At 43.1% G+C, this 21,989-nt stretch overlaps 1 protein-coding gene and 1 long non-coding RNA gene across 2 annotated transcripts; both read right to left on the bottom strand.

Annotated features, from left to right (window-relative positions):
• Positions 1-1,123: 1,123 nt before the first annotated feature.
• On the bottom strand, positions 1,124-2,564 carry LOC133929769 (uncharacterized). Its single transcript, XR_009911649.1, has 4 exons — positions 2,190-2,564; positions 1,864-2,106; positions 1,565-1,716; positions 1,124-1,468 (listed from the first exon to the last, which is right to left on the bottom strand). It is a non-coding gene; the product is annotated as an uncharacterized LOC133929769 (long non-coding RNA).
• Positions 2,565-3,460: 896 nt separating this feature from the next.
• Positions 3,461-4,775, bottom strand: LOC133929696 (universal stress protein A-like protein). Its single transcript, XM_062376484.1, has 3 exons — positions 4,444-4,775; positions 4,127-4,355; positions 3,461-3,605 (listed from the first exon to the last, which is right to left on the bottom strand). Exons 1-3 carry the CDS (start codon positions 4,616-4,618, stop codon positions 3,500-3,502), a joined length of 510 nt encoding a protein of 169 aa, XP_062232468.1. The 5' UTR covers positions 4,619-4,775; the 3' UTR covers positions 3,461-3,499.
• Positions 4,776-21,989: the final 17,214 nt, after the last annotated feature.

Below are 21,989 nucleotides of genomic sequence, written 5' to 3'. Positions count from 1 at the left end.
CCGGTTTGGCGCTCTCTGACCCGTCATTCTTTCTTCGCTAGCAGTTGTTTGCACGCCTCTTAGAGACTCCTTGCCCGTGACCATTGTGGACCCGGATGGTCGAGAGTTTCCTATCGTCAAAAAGGTGGATAAGGCACTAACCACCTCCGCTGCACAAAAGCAACATGAGTCATTCATGAATCAGTCAAAGAAGCACCAAGATCCTCCCTTGGAGCGAACGTTGCTCCAAGTTGTCACCCTTGTTGACCCTTCAGTCACCACTGCGGACGGTGTTGCCCAAACAACTAATGAGGAGCGATTGGGGCCCATAGCTGACCCTAGGCTGCAACCCCAAGCCAATGCCACCAAGGCGGAAGATGGGTCGACCACAACATCTGTGGCCACGACCCCTCTGGATTGCAAGCAGTACACGATGGTTCCAGTCCTCCCTGCACTAGAGCCTAAAACCCTGGAATACTATTGTGACTACTCGAGGATTATCTTTCAACAGTTGGAGGTGGCGTCCCCAATTTATGAGCAACTGTCTGAAGCTTACCTTCTTTCGTTGGTAACCGTCCTGACCGTGTTCGAGCTAGAGACTCTGGAATACAATTCAGACTTCCTGTTGTGCCTATTCCAGACTCCACCAAAGCACCTAAACCTTCACCATTCTTGGGGATCGAGGATCACCCTTGCACTCCATCGTGACCTTCACTGCCGATGGCGACACCAACAGACGCAGGAGGAGGACTTATGATGGATCGATGGTTCATCGAATTGCTCGCATTGCCTTAAAGTACCTAGCTAAGTCCGATGGATCACCTCCCACACCATTGGAGGTGCTTTCTTGGATCATTTCGGTCATCGGCCTTTAAGTTTACATGAGACAATGAGTCGTCGATCTTGCGAACCGCTCAAGAGTGGTGTTGTTACTGTTCTTTCTTCTGCTGACTCTTGTAATCGCTTTAGCTGTAGTTTGTAGTGTTGTCTCTGTGGTGCTGTAGGCCTGGTTTAACTAGGTTCTTAGCTTGATGTGTTTTGTGGTTTTTGCTTAATTAACCGAGCATTTAACTTGTCGGTTTTGAAAAAGATACTACACAAAAACATTTTTTTTAGAAAATGAAGCTTTATTAACTCTCATCGTTTTATCAAGCTGGTACAACCGCATAAGAGTTTACCCCCGCCTCTGCCTTACTGAGATGCACACAACCAATTACAAAAAAAAAACTTATGCAATTAACACCACAACATGCTACACAAGTCCTCTAGGTTATAAGTAAGAAGTGTCAAACGTTTGTCAGTACTTTTTACAGTCTGTTCAGATGATTTCCAAGTGGCCAAGTGGTTTGTCGTTCAGTTGTTACCATGACTCAAATCTTTTAAGGATTCCTCTGGACGCCTCCTTTTGTTATGCTCGTTCCCCCTCCTTTTGTTATGCTCGTTCTTCTATTTTCTTTGATGGACCCCAAAAAAATGCCTAACAAGTCACCTACAATGATTAATAGATTGAATGAACACCGGCTAACCTGGGACCAATAGCAAGCAATAGGGTAATTTGCAAAGGAAAATATCAGCAGACGCTAACCATGTGCACGGGTGCATCAGCCACGCCTTTTCTCATGCAGGCTTGGAGCAGCACGGGTGCAAACGAGGCGCCCAACCAGCTGCTCAGAGAGACCATCTTTCCAGCTGGGAGATCGTTGAAAAAGTCGATCTCCTTTCAGAGGAATCAATCTGCTGGTAATTGAAGCGCCCCGGTCATTGACCCAAGCATAACTAGGTACTACTAGCAGATTAGCATCGTGCAGGAACAACACGTGATGACGAATTGACATTGTGTATGCAGTACGTGCAGGAGGGGAAAGGGAAGCTCTAGCAACCAACCTGTGTCGTCGTTCGTGAGAGGGCATGCGTGGTCGCATGTCAACGAGGCGATCGATTGAGTTCGGCAGAGCTGCAAAAGGCGCCAGACGTTTCACCGAGCCATGTTCAGTTCATGCAGAAACAGCATCCATCAGCCAGCTCGCCCGAGTATCCTGAGGTCTCCATGTTGCTTGTCGTTGCATCTTTCTCCTGCGACTTTTCTCTTGCCAAGCAGCAAGCAGCGCACAGTAGCGCCTGCGTATCCTGCACAACTCACGGAGGATCCGAAGCCGATATCAGCTACGCGTCAACGGGTTGGCAGTGCAGATGTGCAATTGCGGACTTACTCCGATTGCGTTTTCATGGATAGGTGATCGTTGGTTTGGTTGAAGCGGCGCTCGTCTTTGGGTGGGCGCAGGGCAGGGTGGTAGGCTTCATGGCTCGTGGCGCTCGACGGCGCGCCGACGCTGCCCGCTTGTTGGCCCGCACCCTCTTCGGCGCCATAACGTCGAACACCTCGTGGGTGGGCGGGGTGGCACGTGAGATGGCGTCCAAGAAATCACGAGCGGCGTGAGAGGGTAAGAGAGAGTTTCTCCACGCAGAGTCGGCGACCACCGGCTCTGAACCGAGCGAATGCCACGGGAAAAAAAATCCCTCCGCCCCGCGCGGCTGAGCCACGGCCGCGGGGCTCCGCGGGCGGCGGGCGGCGGCCGTCGGGCTCCGGCAACCGCCATGGTCGACGCCAAGCGGAACGGGAGAGCGTGCCAGGTTATATAAGTATTGGGCCGGAAAGGCCAGTGGAGACGTGGCCCACACTGTATGTAGATTATTTGTAGATTTGGGCCCTATTGGCCCAGCTATCATTTCTAATTGCTGCGTTTCCGTCCAGCCAGGATCAGGAGGATCCTACCGTTAAAGAAGTTATCTTAAATATCTAGTTGTCAATGGATATATTATCTATTATTAAAAAATCTGTTTCGCGGTCTCTGTGGGCGAGAGGTATAACCATTTTCATCTTATTTATGTTGCGATTGTCATCAAGTGTTGTCTTATTTGTGTGTAACAATAACACCGCGACAGTAACTTGTGCTTACTCTCTCTTAGCACACTCTGTGTGATGTGCAATGTTAAATTTAGAGGTATCCATCTAATGTACAGCATAGAACACAGGAATTTCACAGGAAGTAGTATAATTCCTTAGGACGGAGTATTCAGAGGTGCTTCAAGTGTTATTCAAAAGAGCCCTTTCCTAACCTGAGTATTATCCATTCCATTCACACACGCACCACACCTTAGGCCATCTCCAAGGGAGACGTCTTTTTTTGCCGTATTCCTGTTGAACTAAGCTCCAACAGAGACGGCAAGTTTGCTTTTTGACGTCTACAGGGAAGCGGGCACCGGCGGGATTTCGGCAAATTTGCTGGAGAAAACAGGCTCCCGTATTACTGTTGCTTGAGTATGCATGTGGGTCCGAGCGAAGGAGGAGAGTAATAGAAGGTAGAAAATAAGGTAGCTGTTGGAGATGAAAAAAATAGAAAATACTCTAATAGTGTTAGGGGATGCTGTAATAGTATTTTAAAGGATATAATTTTAGAGTTTCTGTTGGAGATGGCCTTAGTACTCCTTAATTTACATGGAAATCTACCCGGGCTCCTTATTAGTAGTTGGTGGTTGCAGCTGACGGCAGCTTGTTCTCCCTGACAACAGTGACAGGGCAGGTCGTGTGGTTCACTGCATAGGTGCTCACGCTTCCCATAAGAAACCTAACGTCAAGATGTAAAAAAGTCAATAACCATCAGGAAATTACATGAGATGAGAGAAATGTGAAAGAAACAGAGGGAAAAGGTTAATAACCATCAGGAAATTACATGTATGCATATATGTATATTTACCTCTATTATGGATTCCCTTATTTCGTAATGGAAGTAGGTTTCTCGTGTTAAAAAAATTAGTTAAATACTCGTGCGTTACACAAAAACACAAATATAAGACACGATAACATAAAGTGTAGACTCAAGTTATATAAATGTGAATGCACCATAGTAGAACTGACGAATGAATATGATATGAGAAATATCGTAGTTTGATTTCAGAAAAAAATTACCTGTTAATTTCTTTCTTAATTTATCTATTTATTTTTATTAGTAAAATGAGTCATATATATATATATAAGTGAATAAATTATTAAATTTTAAAATTTTTATTATATGATAAAAGAGTAGGAGAAAAGATAACACGAGATCTTTACTCGTATTTTATACAGTAGAGAGTGATGTATATTTACCTCTTGACCCTGTTGAGCCCTCTGTTTCCTACGACCAGCCACTGCAGTGGAATCGTCTGGACCGCCTCCGTCAGCTTCTTCCCCGGGTCACCCCAGAGCACCTTGGCAAACACTTGAACCCCTTTCTGGTTGGCCGCCCGTGTGAGGATCTCGAGCATCTCCCTGCCCGGCGCCAGGCCGTAGATCTTGCTCACCCGGGGGTCCGAGAACTCCACCAGAGGGATCAGCGCTGACAAACCAGGACAGCATCAGTTCCCTGTTCCACCAGAGGGATCAGCAGAGAGATGATCAGAAGGGTGGTTTCATATTTCACGTACGTGAGCCGTCGTGCTCCCAGAGCTGCACCACCCCCTGCTCGTACTGGTACGAGCTCTTGACGTGGATCAGGATGAGGCGGTCGCCGGACGCCGCCAGGTTCGCCGCCGCACACCGAAGCGCGTTCTTGCTGCACGCCGAGAAGTCCACCGCCACGCCGATGTTCCTCCCGGCCATCGCCGACCACCGACCAAAGAAGAACGTATGTAAGCAGCTATCGTGTTCCAGGCATAGAAAGCTGAAAGATTTGGCTCTAGCTATTAGTTGCCGAGTAGAGCTTCACTTGAGCTTTGAGATCAACAGCTGACGCAGCTTTAATCTGCTTGCTAGGTAGACGATCAGGTCCTTATATAGACGGCTGAAGCAGAGCCGCGGAGGTACGCGGGAGGCAGGAGACAGTGTCTTCTTGTGTACTTCATCCATCTTCTTTTTCAGGATTCCTCTATCTTTTTGCTTGAGGATTCCGTTGCCTAGTTGAACTTGCTACTTGCCGGGTATGGATTCGCTCCCTTACCGACGCTTCTAATCCAGCGGCGACGCGGCACGCCGGCGGTTCGCCGATCCCAGCGGGACTGCGGAGTTGAGGATGAGGCGATGCGTCGCGCAAAGCGATCCAAAAGGAACGGTGCGTGTGACGAATCGGATTCTGCATCATGCCGCTGCAGTATAACAGCTTATCGATGACGGTTTAAAACCATTAATAATGGTGGATTTTAAACCGTCATTTATTATTCGACACTTATAGTCTGTAACTATCAATATCAGATTTAAAACTGATACTGAAAATTAGCATCAGTATCGGTTCGTGAATAGACTCGACACTGAAACGTATTTCAGAGAAAAAAAGTAGCGCTCGATGCAGTGGCTTTGCTCACGATTTCACATCATTCACTGCTATACTTTCACATAAAATCAAACATTCACATCATTGGAAACAAAAATATAAGAAGAAATAAGAGACCCTTATTGCAAAACAAAACACACATCACAAATAAGATCATGCGCATGATCATATTTCCGCATGATTCCATGATTTTACACCACAACACGAACATAATTCAATTCACTGTTGTTCTCTCACGTAAGATTAATTTGCTTTTATCCAAACAATTGCAACACTTACAAGCAAGATACAAAAACAGAGAGCTTTGTCACTCGTCACTCGCTGTGCTAGAATCATCCTTCATGCACACACAAGAACAATCAGAGAGCTTTTCACTGATGGTCTTGTGCTTCTCCTTCATGCACTTATCACTCGCTCTGCAGGAATCATCACACAGAACTTGACTGATCAGAGCCGAGAAATCACCACATGAGAGGGAAGGTGAGAGATTCGGGGGAGAAAATAAGCAGCAATGCATTTACCTGTCGTAGAGCTCGTTGTGGCTCTCACCATGGCTAGAGGAGGGGGGGTGGCCGGGTCGAGCATGACAATGGGGATGACAAGGTCGGCGGCCACCATGGACTCATAGCCAAGCTCGAAGTCACCATCGATGATGGGGATGGGGACGACCTCGATCTTATGGTGGTCGTCAAGCTCCTTCTGTAAGGACCAGCTAATTAATAAATAAAATAAACTTGTTTAGCAAAATAAATTACTTATATTAATTATGCAAAGAAATTTAGTCAATGGCCCACATGCGGTAACCGTGTCTTTCTTATATTAGAATTTCACTTCATGCCAACCAATTGAAATAGAGATAGTAGTTCAAATATTATTATTTGCTCTAGGATCCACATGTCAGCCATGTATTTGAGTTCTCACGGTACAATATATTGCTACTTTAGCCTTTTTCCTATCATCCATATCCATCTAGCTAAGTCTACCAGCCTGCACAGCACCATGAGCTAGCTTTTAGTTATATGTATATATACATGCATGCATACATACACACACACACACATATATATATATATCCACTAATGGGGAGAGGCTTCCATATGGGACCTGTCTGCTGGTCGGACCTGTCCAAACCAAAGAAAAATCTACCATCTACATAGGACAGCAATAGCACCAATAAAAAGTGATTGAAATCTATCCTACACGTCATCATAATCGGCAACTCATACAGTTTTGTACTACTGACTCAAAAACCCCATGTATTTTAATCCTTTGGCCAACACATACCAGGAACCTACTCCTTGTTTTCTAACGTCGGTATGGTAGCTTGAGATACCTCTATGTGGGACCATGAATGAGAGCCAGCAGGATTCACTTTCTATGGTCAACGGATTAGTGAAAGTTAGTTGCTATCCTTTTTGCACTTTTGGATTATGGCATGACGTCCTGGCTTCCGTACCAGCTAAGTTTCCTCATCTATAAATAGAACACCAGAGCAGCTCCTGCATGTATCCACAACAGCGAGTCTTCTTCCAATACTCACACACCTCCACTCAAGTCTTCCTCATACAATACACAGAACACACTCTTGCACTTCCATATTATTATTAGTCAAGATCATTAGTGTACCATTAGGGTGCTATATCCTATAGTTAAACTATAGTTCGGGTATTCTGTCAAGTTATAGTTCGGATTTTCCGCCAAGATATATAAACATCGGTTTTCAAGTGTCGGTTCGGCCAAAATTACATATTAGGACAAAGACGTTATATCTTAGTTTTCTTAGTAAGAGGCAAGCTGCGTTCGACACCTCTATCCTATTACTATTATACTTTTATCAGCAACCTGCGTTAATACCCGTCTTATTTATATCGTGCTTTTATATGCAAGCTGCGTTAACACCCATCTTATTTATATCGTGTTTTTATATGCAAGCTACGTTAACACCCGTCTTATTTATATCGTGATTTTATTAGTAAGCTGCGTTGGCACCCTACTCTATTATTATTATGCTTTTATCTGCAAACTATATTCATACCCTCTTAGAATAACATATTTATATCAAAATTATTATCTATTTATATTTCAATATTGTATTTCCCGTTATTATGCATTATTATCCATTAATATTGCAGTTCGATATTACATTTTAAATTATGTTTGTATTTCTAGAATAGAAATACATATGTTCAATCAATTATTCATACTGTTGTCAATCACTAATAGTAGAGTGGATACTGACGTGGACAGTCGATACATTTTGAGTTACCAGGAGTGCCTAGTGAAAGATCTAGTCATATAGCCGGGACTATATTATTCACCTGTATGGTGTGGCACGTGTATTGAAAGTATCATTCGAAACTGTCTATAGGAAAAGCTCAGACCTCGTCGTGGTACAAAACATGACGTAATATTAGTGATTAGACAATCTCTGCAAAGTTAAATAAACAATGAAAATTTGATATTAGAATAATTCAAGTTTATTTATACATGCAATGTCTTTATCTTGCTGAGTATTTTATACTCATAATTGTTTTGGGTGTTAAACGTAGAATCTCAAGGTCATGATCAAGACAACAACGACTAGATGCTATACACGGGAAATTTTGGGATATATCAATAGTGTAGTGTTTAATAATTTGTTTACATCAAAATAAGTTGTATAAGTAGACACTTCATCATGTAAATTATGACTTCTCATATAAATAAAGCTTCCGCTAGTTGCTCTGTAAACCACTGATTTTATTTGAGTATTTTTTGCCTTAACATGGTTATGGGTTTTTAATCCATAATTATGTGGCGGCTGTTGTGTGGGCCCGTGTATGGGACGTGACACCTTCGGCGGTGGGACACGTCGTCTGCAAGCTAATAGCAATGAGCTCGCGATCCGCATGCAGGGAAAGCGCTGGTGGCCTGGAGGAGGAGCACGGCATGAAGCTAGCTGCCTTCTCCACGAATCTGTTGCCTTCTCCGCGAATCCTACCGCCTTCTCAGCGAATCCTATCGCCTTCCCTGCAAATCCAGCGCCTTCTCCGCCAGAGGATGGGGAGCGACAGTAGCGACGCTTCGGAGGCCAACAACCGCGGCAATAGAGAGCGAAGGAGCAGAAAGCAAGAGCACCAGAGCCGAGGAGATAAGGGAGTAGGAGAGTCGACGCAAAGAGATAAGGGGGGGGGGAGAGAGAGAGAGAGAGAGAGAGAGAGAGAGAGAGAGAGCGGGGGGGGGGGGGGGAGAGGGAGAGCCGGACGGGACAAAGATCGAGCCAAAATCTGATTTGATTACAAATTTGGGTCCGAACATGCATCAGTACCGGTTGTAGAGAGAACTGGCACTATGAAAGGATCGGTGACGTCCTAAGAGGGGAGGTGAATTAGGACACTTAGAATTATTTCGGCTTTAAAAATAACACAAGATAAACCTATATCAAATTCTATCTAAATGTGCTCTATGTCTATCTAGCATGTTTACTCTATCGATCAAAGCGCTTGCAACCTATCTAACAAGGTAAATTGGAAGAATGTAAATACGAAAATGTAAATGAGGTAGGGAGAGTAAACTCGGCATAAGGATTTTTTTTGGTATCGATGGCATGAATGACACCCCTAGTCTACGTTGGAGCTCCACAAAAGATATGCTCCTGGTCGGTACCCGGTCATAGCTCTTGAGTCATCAAGTCACAAAGACAAAGCCTCCACCCGGATAAGCCACCAAACCAAGATGTCATCACTAGCCTCTCTTCTGGTTTTTTGCCATCGTGATCACTTCAGAGCTTGAGCCATCAAAGCAAGGGTCTCCGTGTCCCCGCACAATCACCTTGCCGCCGCTCCACACCAAGTCGGAGGGTCAACAAGCTTGCCGGAGAGTCACCAAGACTCTAAGGTGTCAGTGTACCACTTGGTACAAGATTGGATCACTCTTTGATCCATTCTCTAGGTATCAATCACCTAGCAACACTCTCTCTAATCCTATAAACACCAATCACTCATTAATCTTGTGCTTAATCGCCTTGGATAATCACATTAAGCACCTTAGTGGCTTGGATGTCTTATCAGGTGTACATGAATTTCTTTGGACTCTAGCAGCATGCCACAACTTCAAATGACTGAGTGGAGGGGTATTTATAGCCTCAAACCCGCGCACTAGCCGTTAATCCAACGACTCAGAAAAGTTGTTAACACCGGATGATCTGGTGAGAACAATAGTACTAACACCGGATCATCCGGTGAGTACACTCTCACAAACTACCCCAACTCAAGCCTATGTGAACACCGAACACTATGGTCTATACTTTATCTCTGTCACCGGACTATCCGATGAGTTATCCTAAGTCATCCGAGTCTTTCCTTCTTCTCTATGTAAATTACACCAGTGAAAGCATCCGGTGCACATCACTTCATCATCGGATTATCCGGTGAGTTAACTTCAGCCAACCGAGCGAATGCAACCCTCTCTGGAAATAATACCCCGGTGTGCACAGCCTTCATCATCGGACCATCAGATGTGTTGAACTTTGTTCTGCCTCTTTGCACTATTCATTGTCCGGTGTGTGAAACACATTGATCATCGGCCCATCTGGTGATTTGATCTTCAACTTCAGTGGTTGCAACCCTGTCTTGGATAAAATGTTCTGGTGTGTATCTTCTTTGATCACCGGACCTTTCAGTCCTTTCGGTGAGGTCTTCAGGCATCTCTCCCCTTTGTCAAATATGCTCTGATGAGTTCAACACTTAGACCACCAAACCATCCGATGAGGCAAATCTTTCTGAGACTTCTCCAATTCAGTCCAATTTTGTTCCAACTATGGTGGCTTCTTCATGCATTGCATCTATGAGACCTACTAACATATATTCTTGACAAATATGTTAGTCCCATTGACTATATTGTCATTAATCAACAAAATCACAATCATGGCCTAATAGAGTTATTTTCGCTACAGTCTCCTCCTTTTTGGTGATTGATGATAACACAACCAAAACAAGTGGTAAATAATAAATGATATCAAATGTAAAGATCATAAGCGAGCATAAAGTCTTACCACATTGCTTGGATTCATATTCTTACCACTTAATCCCCCTCTATTGTGGCTCTCTCTTTCTCTATTGTCACTATCTTCCTTAAACGACCTATGCAAGAGCTTCTCTTTTGTCAATCTAGACACCTAGTATCTTTTCTTCTCCTCCTTTGTCGACTTCGGCATTACTAGATATCTTGATTGTTGCTACAATCTTCTCACATTGTTTATCTTACTTTGGTTGTCAAATTTCTCCCCCATTGTTAACAATATCTCAAAAGGGGCTATAAACATCTGCTGAACTCAAAGGAAAAATATTAGAGCATATGGAAGAGAGCTTCACAAATCATGATCTAATAAAATGATACCAATTGTATAGACATCATTACAAATGAATGATACCAATTGTTGGCTATGAAAGCACATAGATCATAATTTATAAAACTCACGTAATATAGTATAAACTCTCCATATATGTCAAAATAGTAAGTTTAAGCTATATTATGCATGGAGATAGCTTAAATGAATAAAAGATTTGATAATGATACTAATTGAAGTATTTAAGCATTGCATACCTTCGGAGACATATTGATTGCTCCATAAGACTACAAAAGATGTCACTAGAAACATAAGTTAGTCTCAAAATCATAACCTATAGGATATACTCCCCCTAAATGTGTGCATACAAGTGTTATTGATAACAATGGGGATATATATGCACTTGTGAGATACTTGTGAGATATATATGCACTTTTTATTGATAATAGTGGGGATTTATCCTATAGATTGGATCATGACATATGAAAAATACCAATTGTAAAAACTAGTGCTAAGAAATTAATAAATCATGTAGGTTGCTCATGGGTTAGATATAAACACAAGCAACCTACCATATGAAAACCTACACTAGGTATTGCAATAAATTAAAATAAGCATATGCAATCCTAGACGAGGCAAATAAGCTAGAAGCAAAAAAACAAAAATGCATGAACATAAGTCTAGCTACCATTTATCTCTTTTACCTTTGGATGGAGATTTGGGTATGTGATAATCATAATCTTCATCAATGCACCCATCTTGTATATTTGACTTCTTTACTTGAACATTCACTTCATCTTATGAGTCAAGCCTCCAAATCCTCATAGCCGCTTTGGGCTTAGTCTTCTTTGGAACCCAAATCGATTGGGACCCTTTCAAGTTGGTGATAATTTTCTTGGGCATCCAAATGAGTTGGTTCCACCTTCAATCCTTTCTCCCAACTATATGTGTAACCACCTTGCCATTGTCCTTTTTCTTGAGTTTGTAGTGGTTGTTCTTAGTCTTCATCTTGTAGTTAGGCTTAGTGTAGAGGTTAGAGGTATTGTTGGAGAGGTTTGACATCTTATTCTTCTCCTTGGTCTCCTTCTTCACTTTTGTATTGGAAGGACTTGTGACCTTCTTAATGGCATTTGAAGTATGTCACGGTGGACCCCTCTGCAAGCTTCTTCACCATGAAAGCACGATTATCTTGAAGAGGTTGGACATGTCATTTGCCCTTTAAACTCGCTAAGTCCTTTTTGAGCTTCTTCATTTCTTACTTAAGCTCATCATTCTCTTGTGCAATGAGGTTGTTAGATGATTCTACAAAAATATTCTTAATACATTTCTCATAGCAAAGGGGTGAGCATGATATATCAATTAAATCATTGCAAGAAGTAAAAACATCTACCTTAGACTTGAAATTAAATAGAGAGGTGATTACTTCAAAGGACCTTATTTTGATATTCAATGCACTCAAATTTAGCTTTAAGCTCTTCATGCTCCTTGTTTAGCAAATTAAATTTGCACAATAATTGTTCATAATTAGAAATAAATGTAGCATGAATATTATTAAATGTATTGAATTTCTTAAGCTCTTTAGATTGTTTCTTAAGGGCTCTTTGTTGCTCATTGATCAAATGAAGGAGTTCACCTTAGGAGGGAGAATCCTCGTCGGATTCATCATCACTTACATCGCTATCCATACCTTTGGCCATAAGGCACTTGTATGATGACTTACGCAATGACGACCTTGAGTAAGAGCTTCTCTTGGAAGAATGGATGGTGATGCTCTCATCACTTGATCTTGAATCTTCATCATCACTCACTTATCTTCCTATGCTAGCAAGTGCCTTGGCTCTTCTCCTTGTCTCTTCTTGATCTTGGTCTTCTTCTACTTCTTGATGTGATCAATTGTGTTGACCAAATCTTAAATGGAGATAGGATGATCAACCTTGGTATTGATTCTCTTCATGTTCTTCTCTAACTTTGAGAAGAGCTTGGCCATCTTAAAATTAATTCTTCATTACTTAATGTGTTTTGATCATCCTCTTCATAGCTCTCTTCATCTTGATCACCATCATCTTCACTTGAGCTTGACTCTTGCTTTTTTCTCCTCATCCTTGCCTTTATGTGTTGGCATTGAGCTTGCTTGCTTGTGAGAGCAAAGTTTTTTGTGTTAGATGAGAAAGAAGCTTCCACTCCCATATTCATTGTCATCTCATGGGCGGTGATCTTACCGAGCACTTTAGTTGAAGTCATCTTCTTGATATCATTGTTGTCGTAGATGATAGAGACTATCCACTTGTACTTTCGAAGAAGATCTTGAAGTATTCTTCTCACCACTTGATCATCTTCAATTGGCATCAAACATAACCAATTGATCTCATTAACAAGAATGTTCAAATGAGAATGCATATCCTTAGCAATTTCATGGGGTAGTTGCTTGATGCCATTGAGCTTAGTAAAAAGCACATGGTATTTGTCATTACGCACATCCTTTGTGCCTTCATGTATTTCAATGAGACTAATTCGAATATCATGCATTTGTGAGAAAATAATCATGATTAATTACATCAATACATATATATGATAAAATGATACTCTTGGCCAATGCATCTAATTATCTCTCCTTGTTGATGATGCAAGTTTCATTCCTTCCACGGTGATTCTCCAAATATCCAAACATCGGGCTTTCAAATAACAAGTTATTAGAATTTTTCACTGGGGAAAGTTTGTGCCATTGAAAAGTGAAGCACTATGGGAATCCATCACAACTTACTAGGCGGTGAAGTCTAACCGATAACAATGAGACTAAGGCTCAAATGCCACTTGAATTGACAAAATCTTGTGAAAGGTGTGAAGCTCTAACACAAATTGTAGAGATAGATGTGAGCCTAACTCTGATACCAATTGAAGGAATCGGTGACGTCCTAAGAGGGGGGTGAATTAGGACACTTATAATTATTTTGGCTCCAAAATAATACAAGATAAACCTATATCAAATTCTATCTAAATGTGCTTTAGGTTTATCTAGTTTGTCCTCTCTACCGATCGAAATACTTGCAACCTATCTAAGAAGGTAATTTGCAAGAATGTAAATGCGGAAACGTAAATGAGGTGGAGAGAGTAAAGTCGGCATAAGGATTTTTTTTCGTGGTATCGATGGCATGAATACTACCCCTAGTCCACGTTGGAGCTCTACAAAGGATATGCTCCTAGTCGGCACCCGGTCATGGCTCTTGAGCCACCAAGTCACAAAAATAAGGCCTCCACCTAGATGAGCCACCAAGACAAGGTCTCATCACTAGCCTCTCTTCTAGTTTCTTGCCACCGTGATCACTTCAGAGCTTGAACCACGAAGGCAAGGGTCATCATGTTCCCGCACAATCGTCTTACCGCTGCTCCGCACCAAGTTGGAGGGTAAACAAGCTGGCCGACGAGTCATCAAAACTCCAAGGTGCCGACGTACCATTTAGTACAAGGGTGTATCACTCCTTGATCCACTCTCTAGGTAGCAATCACCTATCAACACTCTCTCTAGGTTTATAAGCACTAATCACTCACTAATATTATACTTACTTACCTTGGATAATCACATTAAGCATTTTGGTGGCTTAGATGTCTTCTAGGTGTACAAGAACTTCTCTGGACTCCAATAGCATGCCACAGCTTCAAATAACTGAGTTGAGGGGTATTTATAGCCTCAAACCCGCGCACTAGCCGTTTACCTAACGACTCATAAAATTGTTAAAATCGGATAATCCGGTGAGAACAATAGTACTAACATTGGATCATCCGGTGAGTACATCCTCACAAACTAGCCGTTGGAACCCCCACTCAAGCCTATGTGAACACCGGACACTACGGTGTATACTTTATCTCTATCATCGGACTATACAATGAGTTATCCTGAGCCACCTAATTCTTTTCTTCTTCTCCATGTAAATTGCTCCAGTGAAAGCATCTAGTGCACATCACTTCATCATTGGACTATCCGGTGAGTTAACTTCAGCCAACCGAGCCAATGCAACCCTCTCTGGAAATAATGCTCCGGTGTGCACAACCTTCATCACTGGACTATCCATGTGTTGAACTTTGTTCTGCCTCTTTGCACTATTTATTATCTGGTGTATGCAACACATTGATCACTGGACCATCTGGTGCTTTGATCTTCAACTTTAGTGGCTGCAACCTTCTCTGGACAAAATGCTCCAATGTGTATCTTCTCTGATCACCGAACCTTCCGGTGAGGTCTTTAGGTCTTTCTCCCATTTGATAAATATGCTCTGGTAAGTTCAACACCCAGAGCATCGGACCATCCAGTGAAGCAAATCTTCTTGGGACTTCTCTAATTCAGTCCAGCTTTATCTCGATTGTGGTGGCTTCTTCATATATTGCATCTATGAGACCTACTAATATATATTCTTGATAAATATGTTAATAACATTGACTATGTTGTCATTAATCATCAAAATAACAATCATGACCTAATAGGGTCATTTTCGCTACACACCGGAAAAACAATATTAGTGTTGATTCATGGCTGGAACCAGCACTGGTGTATCAGTGCCGGTTCCAGCCACGAACCGGCACTGATAGTCCTTTTTAGTAGCGGTTCTTGATGGCTCACTCATTTTTCACGCGTGGAGACTAAGAACCAGCGTGCGCATACTTTACCAGCCTACTTTCAGTGAAATCCCATTACAACACATACAAATTGAGATTGCCATTGCATGAATCTACTGTAGAAGAAGTGGGATGAAATTCTATACCATATGTAGCTCACAGGATAAGTAGAAAGCAAGGGTCATTGTGAGGTGCAAAAGGTTTTGGTTTGTGCTTTTGTAGTGGCTTCGAGAAACAAGTGAGCACCTCTTTGTGTCAGTTTTTTTGGGCAAATCTCAAGAACTTTATTGATTCATCACACGAGTACAATCCATGGAGATCATGTCCACTAGGAAATTACAAACATAACTTGACCAATTAAAAAAAAATCAGGATTAGCTTGATTAGCGCAAACGGCAGTCGCACCCGCTTGCACGACAGTTGCATCGGGTGGCTCATGGCTCGGCTTACTAGTGGCTCGGCTTGGTTTTAGCCGAGCCCACACGACAGTCACACTGGGTAGCTTGGTGGGGCCCAATTGTTAGGCCAAGGAGAGATAAGGGCGGCTGGGCTTTCTATGTGACTCATAGAGATGGTGAGAGAGAGTGAGACTAGGGATGGTAATTTCCCCTGTGGCAGGGATGGGGCGAGTTTCCCTCTGTGGGGCTCATGGGGTGGAGCCTCGAGTTCATATCACGGCGAAGGCAGGGATAGACTTTTCCCCGCAGGGCTTCATGGGGGCCCTGAGTTCGCCGCTCACTGGGGCCGCTTCTCGTTGTGCATCGAGGCACCACTAGCCGCTCGCTGGGGGCCAGGGGGCCTGCTAGAGTTTGGGATCCGACGGGGCTGAGGACAGGGCAGGTTTGTGTCTCGTATGCCTTTCGGGGTCAGGGCGGGGCTCCGCGTTCGAGGCTCAAGGCAGGGATGGGAGCACCCCCCTCCCCATTGCCATCCCTAAGTGAGACATAAAGGGAGGAGGGGAGCAGAAGCAGCGGTGCCAATGGCGGAGATACCGTCGGTGGCAGGAAGAAATGGGGCGGTGCTTCAGATCTGGTCCGATCAGTGATGGATGGAACTCTAGTGATGTGCTCAGATATAGGATTGTCTTGGTTAGGGTTAGGGTTTGGCTCAGATGGAAAGAAGAGATGGAGAGTTGGGAGAGGGATTCTCACTGAGTCACTGGTGGCGGCTATCTTCAAAGTATGAGATTAATGGCAATTGTAGCCAACTTTGGTGGAGAAGAGAGGAGAGAGGGGAGAGGGGATGGTGGTAGTGAGGTGCAGGAAGAGAGGGCTCAGCCATGCTTTTATAGCTAGCCGAGAAGAGGAGAGAGGCGGCACAACATGATTACAGTGTTAGGCGGCGCGAGAACATGGACATGTGGAACATTGTGTGTGGGATTTGTGGTGACGGGCACTATTGTAGCAGTGACGATGGGTGGCAATGCAATTGTATGGCTACAAGGAGTGAGAGTGGCAGCACTGTGAGAGGTTTTATTTCTCTTTTTTCTTCTCTTTCTTTATTTTCATTTTCTTTTTGCTTGGTGAAATTTTTTGGCGTGACACCACATATTCTCTTTCTGTAGCTTGTCAATGTTTTGAATCTCAATTAGGATAGCACAATGATCTGATTCCACCATTGGCATGTCTTTAACCACGGTGTCGCCCATGCTATCCATGAACGCTTGATCACCTAGCGCCCTGTCAAGACCCTCCTGACAATTGTTACCTAGGTCCATGAAACCACCTCACATAAATCATCCATCATCCATTCCTCCCTTGTGTTACCACCAATTTGTTCCTCTGCATGTAGAACTTCATTGAAGTCACCTGCACACAACCACAGGAAGTCCCGCCTTAGCTCCTCATAAAAGCCTATGAGCCTCCATTGCTTGTGAACCTCCATCAAATACCAGCTCGAATTATCGAAGAGTTCATGATTTTTAGGAATTGTATTTCCTGATGTTACTGAACCTCTTGATGAATTGTCGTAGAGTCTCATCGTTCTCCTGGTGATGGCGATTAGAACTTCCATCATACTTCTCCAATGTGTTGGGCTGAAATCTATTCAGTCAGTGTACTACTCGTAGATCGGGTGTAAAAGCTGGACACCCGGTAACCACCACAATGCATTTTTGGTAATCGGAGACATAAACCCGACCCTCAAGAATCGCATTATCATGATTCCTGGTCCAGTCCTTCTATGAGACATATCTTGGTTTTTAATCCTATTGCAATGTTCATTGATCTCGTAACATAGATCTCAAGTAGGGCGGTCTTTGGCAGGCGTCACATGACGTACTTGTCAGTCGTGGGCATGCTCCCGTTCGTAGGCTGGTCTAGTCTCTCTCCTCCAACTTGGGAAATTGGGTTAGAGATATGTTGGCGTGTGCTACCCGTCCGAGTGGTAGATCTTGTCGAGCTTGAGGCTTATGTCCATTGTTTCGCTTCGATGATAATCCCAACAGTGTCTTACAACCACCGCACCCCTTTTAGAGTATTTAACCCTCCTTGAGGTGGATTATAGAGTAGAGCCCTCGCACCTTGCTAGTATTGAGCAGTACCAGAAATGAATTGCATGTTATTTCCTTGTCATCCCAACAAACCAAACAATAAATAGTGAGGCAATATCTAGTGACTCCTATGATGTTGGTCTCCACCTTGGAGTGTCCTTGTGAGGGGAGCTTTGATGGACTCGTTTCACCTCATGGAGCACTGTCATCACTTTTATTTGTGATGGGGCTCTCATGTCCAGGACTAACATCTACCTGGTTTTCCCGATGATCAACGGAGAGCACATTCATACCATAATCTTCCATGTCTTCTCCGTCCATAGATGCGTCAAATTCCTAGAAGCTAGGTTTATCCTCCAAAATCTCCTTCTCTATATTTGCAACTACTCTCGCTACCAAAAGTTAAGGCCACAATGTAGTTAGGTTTTCCGACCTACTAGCCATATGATCATGTGAGTGGTCATCTTGACCATCAAACCCTATGGCTTGACAGTCAAAATTCTCTATTGTAGATCAGGGAACCTCCACAATTTGTCAAGATTTGCGTAGAGGTCGAGTCCGAAGTCGTCGTTGAAGCCCTTGTAAGATGAATCTAATCATAGCATAGCTCTATTGTGGGTCTCAATGGATTGTTTCGGCTCTTATTCAACTAATCTTGCTTCATATAACGTGTCCAACTTCTTACTTCCCTTGGCTCAATCACCTCATTTCTCCTCTTTTCTTTTTCTCCTCCTAGCCTAGGATCAAATGCCTTATGGACGTATCCTCCTTTCCTTATATAGTCAGATCGGGGAAACGTGCCATACTCGAAGTCTCGGATTGTAACCTTTCCAAATTGTATTATTTTTAAATATCTAGAGGATTCTTTTCTAATTTAGGGATGATTATTGTATAGAACATAATGAACTGCCTGGAATATTGGCACATGTCTTATTTAACTTATGGTGGTTATGAAACCTACCGTATTAGACTAATGATATGCGTACGATGAATATCCGTCTTTAGGATATATCATATTTTTAGTAGATCCTTAAGTATTAATAACAAAATCCTTATCGAAGAGCATTGAGGCATGTATAATAAGGCTTGATCACAGGAGAACGTCGATTTGGATACTTAGATCCCCTGAGCTTTGACGCTCGATTTTTGCATTTGAGCTTTGAAAAATACCCTATAGTTCATCCACTGCCAACAAAAAGAGGAAATTGTTCGCTACTCCGGGCTTGTTTGTTTCGTCTTCGGATTGTAGCTTTTAGCTTTATAATCCAAAGCTAAAACAAACAGATAGCTCCATGCCATAGTTTTTTACAATCCACTTGTTGAATTATGGGAATCCAAGAAACTAGTTTTCCTCAGTTTTTCATAGATTGTGAAAGTCCATTTTACTAAATTATCCATCAAAGTTTTTTTTAGAATACACAATTTAAAAGATTTTTACAATTCACAATCTACAAGTTGCTTTTCATAATCCTCAGTTGAAACAAACAGGTCCTCAGCCAAGCAACGAATGTTCTGGTTAAAAAACATGTATATAAATATATTACAATCAAAACAAACCATGTCACGTGAAAAACAATATTTATTCTAGTCAAATGGAGAATGCTTTAGCTAAAAAAGAATGGGAACATTTGCTACATGACACAATTAAATTGTGGCTTTTGCTGTAAGACATAGTTTTTTTTAATATATGCTGATGGACACTTTAGAAATATGGATATTTGCCAGAAGACATCACAGGAATTAAAATATTAATATCTGCTCTGAAACGGGATCAAATGTCATTTATTCTCTTGGGCCCGCATGTTAGATTTATCTTCTACCTCCTACTCCCTTTTCTCTTCTCCTTCCCTTATCCCCTCCCAAATGTTCTTCTTGCATGATGGAGGGCCAGCCGTCGCCGAGCTCAAGCCAAACAGTCACGGGCATTAGCATCCATGGAGCGTGGGGAGGCTCTTCGCAGCCTTGGCTTGATCGGGGATGGCTTAGAGCGGCCGGTTGATGGCAAAGCTCACGGCGGCATGCATTGATGGGGAGCTGAGCCATAGCTCGGCCAAAGGAGGGTAGCAGTGAGTCGCGCACACGGAGGTGAACTTAGCTAGGGGGAATTCAGCCGATAGGCCCTACCAGAGCACGGTCAACAACAGTGAGGCGGCATGGCAGAGTGAGGTCGCATGGCGAAGGGTCGGCCTCATCGAGCTCGAAACAAACGGCCGTGGGCATTGGCATCCATGGAGCATGGGGAGGCTCTTCGTGGCCTCGGCTTGGTTGGGGATGGCTCAGAGCGGGTGGTCAATGGTGAGGTGGCTCACGGCGGCCATGGAGGTCAGCGGATGATGTGACGTAGGCCTTCGGATGGACACACTAGGCTGCAACTGCAGGAACACACACAACAGAGCTTAGCCACTGGGCGGCGGCAGCACCTCGACGCGGCACAAGGCTCTACCACCGGGCCACAACCTAACCATAGGGTTGTGGGAGGCCGACCGGTTAGGAGGAGAGAGAGCATGAGAGAGAGTGAGGGAGAGGGAGGGAGTGGGTGGGGTTGCTGTCTGTCACACCCGGTTTTAATAGATAAAACCAGATACAACTTATGTGTGCCCAGGATATTCAACACACATAAGGATGTCACAGGTGAAGTAATAAAAGTAATACTTTTATAGAATAAACATTAAACTCTTACATCAATTGACATATATTGTCTTCTATGTAGATATCTACATCGGAACAGAAGCACTGGTACCCAACAATACCGCAGCCAATCGACCGGGAGACACGCGTCTAGAACATCACAAAATCATCTTGATAGTCTTCAACATCTTCACTCACTGAGCAGCACCACACATGTCGTATGGCATAGAGAAAATAGCAAGTGTAAGCACACGACACGCTCAACAAGTGTGAAAAAGATAATCATATGTAGGCATATATCAAGAATAGGCTAACACATGGTATATTTGTGTAAATACGAGTAATGAAAAGATATTTAGACTCAAAAAATATTAAACAATTATTAAATGAATGTAACCGATACAGTCCAACACCCAGCATACAAGACTCACCACCTTACATATCATAACCGTATGGTACTCCCTGTACTATAACCAAAACCATAATCAAACCCATAACTACAACCCACTAATCATGTGAGGATCCAAGTTTCCTATAACCGTAGGCACGACTGTTATAACAGTTATACACTCTGCAAAGGTTGTCCAACTTTTAGCCACCAGTATATGCAATAGGCCAAGTGTTCTAGACTCAATTTACATACTAAACCTACACGATTTCCTAGTACAATTTAGTTCGGTTTACCTGAAACTTTCGGGTTGAACCCGGAACTTCCTGGTAGTTCTAGAGAGAGTTCTTCACAGGGAAATTTTGGTCGATTTGATTTGTGCGTCTCACCAATCTAAGGAGTGAAGGGTTTACACTAACACATGGGTTCTATACTTAATCCACCAACAATGCAACACGATTTCCTAGCTCAAACTCATCAAAAACCCTCTTTTAGCTCCAAATATCAAGAACACCAAAAAAGCTCAAGAAGGGCTCGAATCCTTCGAGAACGCACAAAGAAATTAGATGGATGGGAAGCTTAGAAGCTAGTGGTCGCGCGGGTACCACATACATACCTCGGTTTCACCTCTTGAGGGAGGAATTCGAGGAGAAAGAGAGAGAGCTAGAGAGGGAGGGAGAGCTCATTGCTCTTGGTCGGTTGGGAGGAGAGGGAGCACAAGAGAGAGTGAGGGAGAGGGAGGGAGTGGGTGGGGCTGCTGCCCCATTAAGAGATGGGGTGGTTGGCCCACCCATGTGAGCCATATTTGCTAGAGATACAAGATATTTTTAATATAAGTTTTGATTCTTTCTCTCTTGAATTTTTTTCTCTCATCCTATTAACTCAAAACAAAGTGTTCTAGTGCTCCAGAACCAAATGGCTCAAAATTAAGCATGACGTCTATGAAGCATAATTATGCTTAAATACATGATTACGTGTTTTGGGATGTGACATATTCTCAACACTAAAGTTGCCCTTAAGAACACAAAAGTACAATTTTAGTAGCTTTTGCTTGTCAGTGAGCATACATTGAATCCGTATAATATGCCATCAGGACATGTTCGAGTTAGAAGGATTGATATTGAAACCCTTATATTAGGTTAATGAGACCTTAGCCGTTGGATGTGAGCAGTCGTCCGATTGGTGCTCCACATGTGCCCAAGCAGCCTATGGATTAGCGCCGCAAGCTTCTGGTGTGGAAAAAGATGCCAATATGTCACAGGT

This window comes from Phragmites australis, chromosome 9, assembly GCF_958298935.1.
Source record: "Phragmites australis chromosome 9, lpPhrAust1.1, whole genome shotgun sequence".
In the NCBI taxonomy this organism is placed as follows: domain Eukaryota; kingdom Viridiplantae; phylum Streptophyta; class Magnoliopsida; order Poales; family Poaceae; genus Phragmites; species Phragmites australis.
Note: the sequence above shows the minus strand (reverse complement) of the source record. Positions and strands in the feature narration are given on the sequence as shown.

Bases quoted from the DNA above. Each gene is read 5' to 3' on its own strand.
- LOC133929696 (XM_062376484.1), bottom strand. From the start codon at position 4,618: ATGGCCGGGAGGAACATCGGCGTGGCGGTGGACTTCTCGGCGTGCAGC. The intron at 4,356-4,443 runs GTACGTGAAATA...CTGGTTTGTCAG, and splicing joins CTGGGAGCACGACGGCTCAC to CGCTGATCCCTCTGGTGGAG. The intron at 3,606-4,126 runs GTAAATATACAT...TCTTGACGTTAG, and splicing joins GGGCTCAACAGGGTCAAGAG to GTTTCTTATGGGAAGCGTGA.